The 11,544-nt window shown below is 40.7% G+C and overlaps 1 protein-coding gene across 3 annotated transcripts in view; it reads right to left on the bottom strand.

Moving 5' to 3' along the window:
* Nucleotides 1-4,351: 4,351 nt before the first annotated feature.
* The window catches only part of rnf38 (ring finger protein 38), a 65,258-nt gene continuing 58,065 nt past the window's right edge, over nt 4,352-11,544 (bottom strand). For all 3 annotated transcript variants that reach the window (XM_088624492.1, XM_088624502.1, XM_088624513.1), the window contains 5 exons: nt 10,583-10,686; nt 8,951-9,035; nt 7,800-7,921; nt 7,223-7,322; nt 4,352-5,594 (listed from right to left, as the gene is read on the bottom strand). In XM_088624492.1, the coding sequence (XP_088480618.1) occupies nt 5,532-5,594; nt 7,223-7,322; nt 7,800-7,921; nt 8,951-9,035; nt 10,583-10,686 (474 nt within the window). In that variant the 3' untranslated portion in view covers nt 4,352-5,531. The remainder of the gene's footprint in view (nt 5,595-7,222; nt 7,323-7,799; nt 7,922-8,950; nt 9,036-10,582; nt 10,687-11,544) is intronic.

Below are 11,544 nucleotides of genomic sequence, written 5' to 3'. Positions count from 1 at the left end.
TCTGATCTCAAAGGAGTTCTCTGCACAGTATCTTTGCTCTTAGCACTGAGTCTCTATGTACTGAGGTCACTGCACTCAACACTCCTTGACCATCCTTCTTCACATTCTCTGGTGCTCTCCTGACACTTCCAAGTAGACCTGTTGAGCAACAGACTTACAAAAAAAATCAAGAACTACATTTCTGCTTCATCTAATGATGACCAATAATCACCATCATTTTAAATTGACATTAAATATATTGACATATATTTGTTTCATTTTTGACAGGTGTACCATACATTGTAAAAGACCTGGGTCAACCAAAAGCAGCTTGCTTGGCTCAACTTGGAAAATACACCTTCAACTCCCAGTGAATGAGCAGGGATCTGTGAGCGAGCTGCCATAAACTCCCAGAATGCCCAGTCTGCTGAAGAGTCAGATGTCGATACCATGTGTCAGGCAGCCTTTTACAGGCCTTCAGAGCCTCCCTTTCATTGATTACCCCGTTCTGAAAAATCCCAAAATGGTGAAATTCGAAAAAGAGAACACAGAAATCCCAATTCACAGATTTTAAACCATCGGAGGTACCTCTTGATAACCAAGTGGTGATTGTTGGGAAAGACACATATTATAAGTTGGTAATATACTACTTCAAGTAAACAGTTTAGGACAGGGATTGAAGAATTACAAAACCTAACTACAGACTAAACCCCTTCTGTTAAAAATATGTATCACCCCTTCACAACCACAACTGACTGCCGTGAACAACACTGCAGTTAGCTGCTGAAACACACTTGTGTAACTTGTGCTATGGAAGCAAGTTTACTTAGTTTGGCAGGTTTGATAAAGAGACCCAACAATGTTCTTCATGGTAACCTGTCTGCCAATCACTTTCACACCCCACATTATTTCGTATTAAACCTTGAAAATAACAAGCAGTTCATTATCTTAGGATTTACTGTCAGTGATCATCGAATTGTTCTCGCCAGAAAATCTCCTGGAAAATCAGAATAGGGATATTTCTGATTACGTTACCCAATCAATCTGGGAATCGCAGACATTATTTTTACTCAGGAGAAAACATTTCTCAGGAACCACTGTTGAAGTCCCCCATCAAATCAGGTCCACTGAAGGGGTGAGAAAAGACTCAACAAACGTGATTAATCTGTAAGAAAATATCTGACTGTTCTGAACGAGAAACACTGAGCATTATGAAAACGGATGTGTTTATTGAAAGGCTTTGTTTTACTGGGCAATAATTATACATATTTTGCCCCATTCAATTCTTGTACAATTTAGTGATTAAGGTTTTGTCTGGGAGGACATAAAAGGTAAGATTATACATAACTGTTAAAAGGCCTCTAATGTTTTGGTTATAATTTGAGCCAGAAGACATCACTCCTACACCACTGTCTTGCACAGCCCACTGTAAAGTATTCCCTTGGCTGTCCCAGTCCTTAGATGCCAGAAGTGTCACACAGCTTCAATTATTAGCAATTTTACAGACTCAAAAAATTAGTGGCAGTCACGACACAAGCACCATTTCAGTAACTGCCAGTGGATCAGGGACTCCTGTTTTGAGTGGTTTTTGATCTGTTCTCCACTCTGACAGACTTTTTTTTTTCCGGGGTTTGCCTGAAGGTTAACCAGGTATTGGGACAACTTGAAGCAAAGGGTGTAGTAAATTTTCATCTTCACACGATGATCACACTGCCACTGAAAGGAAACTGAAGAAGGGCTCTCCTGCACAGTCTCATGACACACAAGCTTTTCATTTCGTGAGTGATGATACATTCTGTCCTACTCTCTCAATTCAATGGCGGTTCAAACACACGACATTACTGAGCAAAAAAAAAACAGTCATCAGATGGAAACACTAATCCTCATACCTGGTTTTGGTAATGGTTCTTTTTCAGGGCAGGAGAGTCACTTAAATGTAATTAATGCTCAGCTCATAAACCTTTCGTAGAGATTCAGAAAAGTATTATGCAGTTCAGGTTTAATTTGCAAACACAACAACACTGGTTTCAAATGACAAGTGTCAGAAAACCAGCTGATCTCTAATACTACCAATACCTTTTGCTGATGCTTTTGTAAACATCTGCACCCATTTACGCTGCTGGGTAACTTGCTAGAGTACGTCTGGTGAAGAACCTTGCTCAAAGGCACAAAATCAATGTCTCACCTGGGATCTGAGCCCACAACCTTCCATACTGTGTGCAGAGAAGACAACTAAATGAAGGGAAATACCAAAAGGGAACAGTGATACTGAACATGATGTTTTTTGGGGGGCAAAATACCACTGGAACTGGTTTGTTCTTAATCTCAACACAAGCTAAATCATTTAAAAGAACTTCTGCCAAAGGTTATGGACGAGGTTTATGCCAGCTGGCTTGAAAGCGCCACAAAGGCATTTTAACTAAAAAAAACGAGGCATTTAGAAATGATCCTATGGGGGAACCAAAAAATGAGGCATAGCCAGGAAAAGCACAAATGTGTGGGAGCTGAGGCATTTCAGCAGGAGTCAGCAGTGTCACTTCTGTCGCCAAAATTGGAGCCTGTCCACATAAGCCAATACCAGGGCTGGGAGAGAGTGACCTTGCCAAGAACAACAAGCAGGTGTAAATATGCACCAAGTAGTATGTGCGTCTCTGGTACAAGACCTCTGCCCTTCCGGCTTGTACCGTCATTGTTTCCACTGCTTATAGGTCTTCTGATCATTCTTGGGGAAAAAAAAAACATAGAACCTAGATTCCAAATAGGGGAAAGAATCCCTCTGGCCTGCAAAATAAGGGGAAGCTAATAAAGAAGCTTGGTTTTAACTCCGTGTTTCCACCTTGCACTTATCTACGCCTTCAGGTAAGGAGGTCGGAATCTTCTGTTCCGCACAAAAATTAAGACAGACGTTTCAAAAACATAACTGCAAAAACAGGCCGACAGGTCTGTTGTAAAAATGTGATTAAGACATTTGCAGACCCTTCTTTGATAAACACCAAACTTGTTTTCCCTTCCTGAAACAATGCTATTGTACTTTCTGCCTCTTTTAATGTCAATATACCTGAATGTAGTCGTGTTTGTATTTGAAAACATAATACCATGAAAGAGATTATGCTAATATGCAATTTAAGCTTCCTCTTTTAATTCTATCATATATGCACTTGTGGCTCTGTGTGTACTCACACATGAATATGCCGCGGTTAAAATACTGTGAAGAACATTTGTTGACTAAGCCAATGTGAACATACATACTGATACACCCCAACACTCCAATGAAGTGACTTAAGGAGATGATCGTGGGTTCACCACCTTGTGGGACACAAGAGTCAGATCTCAGGGTGTTTTCCAGGTTTTTAGAAGTCGAGAACAAAGTCAAACTGAACCCTCGACACCCTGAACAATTTACCTGTTCTGCTCGGGTCATTAGAAACCAATTCCAAGCTGTGATATTTTAGAGACTTCAAACACTGAATGCAAGTTAGCATAAAGAAAACCCACCCTAGTTGGAAAAAGTGACCCAAGTGATCAATTAGCAATAATTAAATATATTTGCATTAACATTTGTATTCAATCGACATGATGGTAAAATAATTACATACACAGTTACAGACAAAAAAAACTGATAAGACCATCCCATCACCAATCTAAAAGTGAACTCTGACCAGAGCTCTTTAACACTAATTTCTAAGAAAGGTTTTGTAGGTACTGTACTTAAATGTTCCTACTTTAGTCCATATGCCATAAGTAGTACAGGTCTTCATACTAAATCACAGTGGGTAGCCCTTAATAGCACATTACATTACTAGGTTACCCCAGGGTAAATATTCCATATTGTTTACAATACCCAAACATTTTTCCAACCTCTGTGCAGCCTCTCCAGAATTCTGCACTTCAATGTCAAATAATGACGCACAAAAGACATCAGTTGTGTTATTCAAAGAAAAATGATTTGCTACTTTTCTATATACAGTATATATATTTTAGCCCTTCTGTCATTGAAAAATGGTCCTTGACAATATCATCTTTAATGGAGATGTGAAAATGCAGGCGCTACAGAATTCTGGAGAATCTGTGTTCAAGTACCTCACTGCTCATCACATAATGCAGCTGGTTGCAAACAAACTGATTCACTATAAACGTGACAATCATCTTGTGATAAGACTCCGGCTTTGGCATATGGGATAGGGCAATAACAGCCCTCAGTGATTCGCATGCATTGGCTGGAATTATATGTTTGAGAAACCAAACCTATTGATTCCTCCTAGTGTTTTACTGGGACAAGGTTCCGATTTTACACGCGATGTGGACGCCTAAGCCTAAAAAAAGATCTGAGGCCTGTGCCAAAAGAACCTCATGGGTAAGAAGAGACAGCCAAAACAGCAAAAAAGAAGTTTATAAAATCACAGACATACAATAAGTCACATTGCGGATAGTGGTGCCTTCCCAACACCCTGATTTCTTCAGCACTGGTCATTGAGAGTTTGAGCCCTTGAAACCAAACACGGTCTGAGCAATCCCAGAATGCACTGTGTTGCAAAGGGAAGTTTTAAGACATCCGTTCAGCTGGAGAGCAAACTTTGTATGGAGGGGGGGAAAAAAAGAAAAAATGCTCTTTACATTCCTTGAGCAATTGTTTTTTTCTCCAACAAAAGTTGTGATATAACGGCGAAGATAAAAACATCATGCATTTGCAATAGAAAGTTTCCCGATGAGGCTAAAAATTCACTTTTTAATTCCATGCCTTCGCCATTAGCATTCGGTGTGCAAAACATTTGAGAGAAACGGAACAAAACAAGATAAAGACCAGTGTACTGTACTAGTACTGTATAAATATCACAGGATTATGCGTTGCTCCTTAATAAAGCATGGTCGCGCACACACACACTTCTTAACGCACGCCGAGACACCTTGTCTCTCACCATCCCGCCAGCCCAGAAAGAAACACAAAGGAATGTGAGGCAGTTACTCACAGACGCATATCACTCGCATTTACACATACGCACTCCACTCACAGTTTTCTCATTCCATAGTATACATCGCTGTATTGTTTCAAGCTCCCAGTTTTGTTCCTTCTTAATATATAGACATTTTTATTATTTTTTTAAACATTTTTTTTTCCATATATAAAAAGCACATGCTCAAAGACCACCTCCATTGTAATCTTTTACAGCAACGCTCAAAACTCGGAATGCTCACACGAAAACCAGGGAATGTTAGTGCACACAAATCAAAAAAAAAACAAATTAACGTAAAAAAAAAGATGCAACAGGAAAGAAACAAAAATAATCTTTGGAGTTTCAATCACACAGTTAGTATAACAATCCCGCAATTTGTAATTCTGAAGACTAGTATATATATATAAGATATATAACTCAAAGTCACACAGTGCAAAGGAAGGTTCACTGACCCTTGTGTAAAAAGGGAGAACTGGAAGCCAGAAAATGAAAAATAAAATAAAAACGAAAATACGGAGTAGGGGGATGGAGGCAATGTAAAAGAGTCTGTATATACATTTGAACGGGGAGATCCGAACGGGAGCCGTGCCATTGCTCCGGTCATTCCGAATCCCGGTGAACCTCGGAGGCGTCGGCCCGGCAGATAGGGCAGGTGCGGTTCGCCTGGAAGAGAGAGGGAGAGAGAGAGAAGACTGGAATCAGTCCGCTGGGCGGCAGGAAACCGTCCTGGGGGCACTGGACGTGCCCGGTAGCTACTCGCCTGGGGACCGCAACGCCAACCTCTGTCCTGCTGCTTCCTTGCGAAACATCCTGCTGCGGGGCTCAAGATTAGGGAGGAAATCGGGTCGAAGCAAAATCGAGTGACGAAAACCGCAGTCCTCCTTCTTGTGTGTTTGGAAACCTCCTACAGCTAACCTGAATATCGCTCCCACAATGCTCCCTGTGCCCGTTACAGGCTGACCCACTGATGCACCCGTGACTATAAACAGTCTATAAAAAAAGGTCAAGCTGGAGCTTATGTCCTTATCCAAAGGCAACAGTGATAGCCCGGCAGGAGCACAAAGCACCAAGTGGACTGAGTGACACCAGGGTGTGTTCCAGCTGGTTGAGTCAGGACTCTCAGAGGCCCATGGGATCTGACAGTCCGGCCAACAAGAGCCACACCTCTCCTCCTATCAGCAGTGGCAGTGGTGATCAAGCCGGGTTGATTTAAAAATACCAAATTACGAGCTTATGTAAGCTCATCTGCTGCAGATCCTATGTACCCTGATAATACTGCACTTCATACACGGCCGTTCTGTATTTTTAGCGGAAAAAACAATGCACAGGCAGAAGACAGATTCAAATTGCAAGAGCTATCTATTCTTCTCTACTGCTGTTGCCATCATCTAAACTTACTGCATTTGGAGGATTCTGGATGTTCTTGATCATTGGCAAAAAAGACTAACCCAGAGGATCTGCGACACTAAATTCTATTATACACATAGCTTGAGTATCCATACCTTTCCAAAACAATACGACAGAGCTTGAGCAAGCTAGAAAAGAAGAATGGGAGAAAAGTGCACAGGTCCAGTTTGCAAAGTTGATAGAGATTTATCCAAAAAGGCTCACATCTATAATTGCTGCCAATAGTGCTTCCACCAAGTTTTTTTGAATTTTCTTTGCTATTGTTCCTAATGTTTAACTTCTTTTACCCATAAAAAAGTGTTCAGTTTTAGCAATCTCAATGCTCCAATAAAAAACATACATTGCCATTTCAAAACTTTTTCCTTACCTTTAACTCAAATATGGACAACTGAAATAAAAGCCTGTGACTTCTGTTGCATTTCTGACAGAAAGAAATCCTGGAGAGGTTACTGCTGAGCAACAGGCGATACGTGATAAGGAGTGATGCCTCAGTTCATTGTTTTCTCGAACAGTAGCTGCTTTTTTTATTTTCAGTTCAACGCTTGACCTATTCTGGGACTGAACCAGAGTGCGCACTGTGGATCAACCACAGATCACAAATTCATTAACAGGCTGTGCATGTTCTCCATTTCATTAAAAAAAAAAAACATTCTTTCAGATACTACTCTACTCAAAACAATATTTGAATTAAGATACAGAAGAACAGTTACAAATAAGGAAAGCCTGTTTGGTAGTTGGAAGTTAACTGATTCCACGATCTCATCCAGCTGTTTCTTGAAAGAAGCCAGGGTATCAGCTCTGACAAAATGGCTGGGTGGCTTCTCCCGAACTCCCACAATCCTGTGCGTAAAGAAGTGGCTCCCATGGTTTCCGTGGAAACTTACCTTCAGCCATTTGTCAACACACTTGGCGTGGAATTCGTGGTTACACGGTAGGACTCGAAGTAGTTGTCTGGACTCAAAGTCACACATACAGACAACACACCTGAAACAGAACACAGCACGTACACCGTGAACATCTGTCTATTAAGATGATTATTCTGTGCCGCTAACGAAAGTGCAAAGTGCACTCTGCTTTTGTATCCAATCTTTAAAAAAGCAGTAATTAACATTTCCACGGGGATTCAAGTGAAATCCTGAGAAACTGCACTAAGTTCCTTTCTAGGCCTGAGTCTCTTTATATGACAGTGCTAACACACCTGAACAACTCTCATAAAGAACGGCAATATTAATCTCAGTGACAGACAGCAAAGGTAAATAAGGAGATCCCGAAAGATTCGGCCATCTCTTTTGCCCTGCATTCTTTAAAGTTGCCCTAGTTTGCATCATAAAGCACCCTTCTCTGGTTTCCTGGGAAAAATCTACAAAGAAAGAGACAGGCTATACAAAAACAAATAAACCAACTGATTATCTGGTGTCAGATGAGCTGAACAGCACGTCTTTACAGTGCTTCAGTACTCACAAGGTCTGCTCGGACTGGTGGTTGTTGGGGTTGAACCGATAAGATGGAAGCTGTTCAATATCGGCTTTCATCAAGCCTCGGGGTTTGGCTTCTCCAAGACGCTCCGCCAGGTTCAGCAAGGCCTGGAGTGACACAGGACGAGAGCCATCGTTACAAAGCCTGTGGGAAAATCGCCCCCTTCCAAACGTGTTGGGGAGACCACCGTGTCGAACGCCAACCCTAACCTTTTCCAGTTGCCACAACCTTTAGCAATGACAGCTTGTAATGCCATTTCAAAAGTCTAAAAAATAAACTAAAGCCATCACCCTTGCTCCGTCTTTTGTTAGAAAAGGGCTGGTGTGTCTGGTATGAGGTCAGTGGTTGTCTTTCATCGTCTTCTGATTATAACCATGACAATGAAGAAGAACGTTCTAGGCCATTCAGGAGCCATTACATACTACAACTTGAGAATTAAGTTTGTATTTTTTTGGTTTTTGAAATTACTGTATGTTTTACGTTATTATTATAATAGTTAGATTTTGTGACTGGAAGCTTGTAATAATTCCACAATTATACCAAAAACTGTTCCGTTTTGAGAGTAAACGTTTTCTGCTCATTTGAAAGTCTGACTTTCTGCATGTTATGCAGTATTAATGTTAGCTGCAACGCTTCACACATATTGAAATGCAGCCTAAGGCAATTTATTTCATATGCTAATAAAGGAGGGACTCCTAAGAGCTACAATCCTGGCTTTCAACCAGTACATTTTTGTTCTCATGCATGCATTTGAAATTCATCTCATCAATAAATCTTGAAAGCAAGTCCACACGAGAACATTTACATTTATGACAGCTGCAAAGCTGTGGGCTTACTGACCAACAGCCACAACCTCTTGACAACTAAAAAAATGATCTTCGTCTAGCTTCAGCACTTAGTTTTGACCGTTTTTGGTAGAACAATTTCACGCATTTTCATCTTAGAAGACGACTACAGAAGCAAAGAACCCGAAAGTAAGGATACAAACGAAATGAGGCCATCTTGTTCACATGGTTGCTAGTAGGGATTTCATCTGGCTTTTAAAAGCACCGACAGCACTAGGGAAAAACACTTGTCCACGCAAGCATATTGTAATCGAGAAAAACAGAACAGAATGTAATGAGAACAAGCCTTGCCTCATAATTTTCTACTTCACCATCATCCACATCAAGCTCTAGACTAATGGCTGGTCCCACTGTGGGCTGTACTGGAAGCATTGAGCTGAAACAGAAGAGGGAAGGGAGGACAAGGGGACAAACAATTCACAGTTTCAATCGCAAGTTGTCAAAGTCACGGCCTTTGGCTCGTGTTGTCACAGGTCACGTGACTGCAAGCTGTCAGATGCTGGGCGGCAACCCCACTATTGGGAGGCTTACTGGAAGTGTGAACGTCCCTGCCTGTCAAATTAAAAGGTTCGTGAAAATCTTTTTTTTTTTATCGTGTTGCGTGGTAAGGTTTAGCTAACCATGAAGCCCAATACTTCATTTTACCATAAAGATAGCTGACATAAGGCAGAAAGACTCGGAGAAACAGCTTAGTCATCCATGCACCTTCACTGCAAGCCAGATTTTGCTTGCTGAAGCTGCTCTGCGACTGTAACCAAAAACCCACTAAGCCTGTCATAAAATAACAGTTCAGTACCTCCAGGTGTCTTGAGCAAACTATCAACAAAAACACACGGCGTCACGATTGATACCTTTTCATTTTCCTTTTAAATCTTTAGGAATTAGTATTTGATTTTTAGGGTAAATTAGGGCTACTGAATACTTAATGCATTCATCCGTATTTAACTCGTATTTCATTCGGGCGGTTTTCAGGGTTAAGGCAATTTTTAAAAATAGTATTTGAGGGGGAAGGAAATGGAGTTTAATAAAGAATGGATGGTTATACGCTGGGCCATGCATTATTTTGTGATGTGTAAGCAAAAGCAACCTAATTTTATGTCAGAGACACGCCTGTAACAAACTGTTTATAGAATCTTGATCCTTCAATCTGAGACTGATTTGTTTGGCTGTTCTTTTAAATAACATTCTTATTTCCTAAATATACTGTACCATAGGAATTTCCTAAATATTTCCAAAGATTATTTTTAAACATTTACTTCACATACCCCTATTACATAACTGACAAGCACCAGAAACGACCTGCCAACCTTTTTTGTTGAGACTGCAGAAGCAGCACAACAGCAAGAGCAGTGCTCTGATCTGGAACATGGCTGGCAAAAATGTCCTCTTGCTACAAAACTAGCACACGTTTAAAGTTACTCTTGTCAAGACAGTGCTGTGTTGAAGACACTGTGGTAAAATGCTGGAAACTCGGAAAGTAGTATACGTGATAACAGGAAACGCAGTTTTCATTTTCATTCCTGCATGTGCAGGTGTGATGTTACGAAAACAACAAACCAATCCTAAAATGTCAGACTTAACACTTCAGGAACACAGTAATGAAACATTTGGCCCGTGCTGTCCGTGCCACTGATTGTTCTAGAAAATTAAGCTTAAAAGGCTCTAGTACCTCAAACAATAAAGATAATGAAGAGTTTATAAATGACATTAAAAGGGAAAATTGTACCTACATATTTATGTTTTCACTGTTTTATATATAAATATACATTTTTTTACAATATTTATGTAGAGTGTGTTTAATTAGAATTGTATCACCTTTTGATGAGCATCTTTTGATGGGTACAGATAAATATAAATTTAACAACACTGAAAAAAAATCACTTATTATTAACTACCAGATGTTCACAATTTTGCTTTACTTACAGGAAGTATGGCAGGAAGCTGGGGTGATAAGGTGGAGGGGGCAAAGGCTGCTGGGATCGATATCTGCGCCCAGTGATGCGTCGAGGCATGAAATGTGGATAAGGCTGTTGGCGAGACACGAGACAAACCCTGTCACCCACTCTCCTAACACTGAAGCATCTTGACATCATGAGGTTATACAGCACGGTATTTATACTGGCTCTTAATGAGCGTAGTTCATTCAGTGTAGACATTTTTTTAATTGCTTTTGCCTTTACAGACAAGGTATCATACTTATGTTTAGATTTGGGGAGTGGACAATTACACAGGACCGTAATCCAAAACAACCTGATTGTGCAGGAGGGGTTTGCTGTATCTGTAATACATTTCTCAGACTTTCATGATATTGAAACTTGCATGCCATAGAAACGGCTCCATGGTTGTTAATCCATAATCAAAACAACAGTATCAAGGGATCCAAGTGGCTCCTCCTGTAAAGGATGGTTATGTAGGTTGAGCTCTAGGGGTCATAGTTTCCTAGCTTGAGGCTGGGTATTGTCACCAGCAGACTGCGAAATCCAGGTTTTGCTTGTATCCAAACAGTTTTAGTCAAGCAAGGGCTCTCTCAGCTTAGTGGGTACCCACAGGTCTGCAGTGACCTCAGCGAGAGACGAGCCACTCCTCCAATAGGACCGAGCTCTCCTATGTGCCGCTATGGAGCTCACTATTAGTCAAAAGACAAACGGCTCTGTGTAACAGCACCCCTACAGGTCTCATTGATGGCAGTTTAATGCCAGACCCCCAGTCACAAAAAAACATCTGGTGGGTGAATCTGCAATGCATGGTTGCATAATAAATTCCTGATTCTAAATTTTAAAAAATGAACAGCAAACAAGGAGTAAACATCCAAGTAACAGTAAACAGCACTTAAATACAAAATGTGAAAATCTTCCATTTTTAGTCTTCTGCATGAGCCAGTAATA

This window comes from Lepisosteus platostomus, chromosome 1 (genome assembly GCF_059453375.1).
Source record: "Lepisosteus platostomus isolate fLepPlt1 chromosome 1, fLepPlt1.hap1, whole genome shotgun sequence".
Lineage (NCBI taxonomy): Eukaryota > Metazoa > Chordata > Actinopteri > Semionotiformes > Lepisosteidae > Lepisosteus > Lepisosteus platostomus.
The sequence above is the reverse complement of the archived record's forward strand: the minus strand, read 5'-3'. Positions and strand labels throughout refer to the sequence as shown.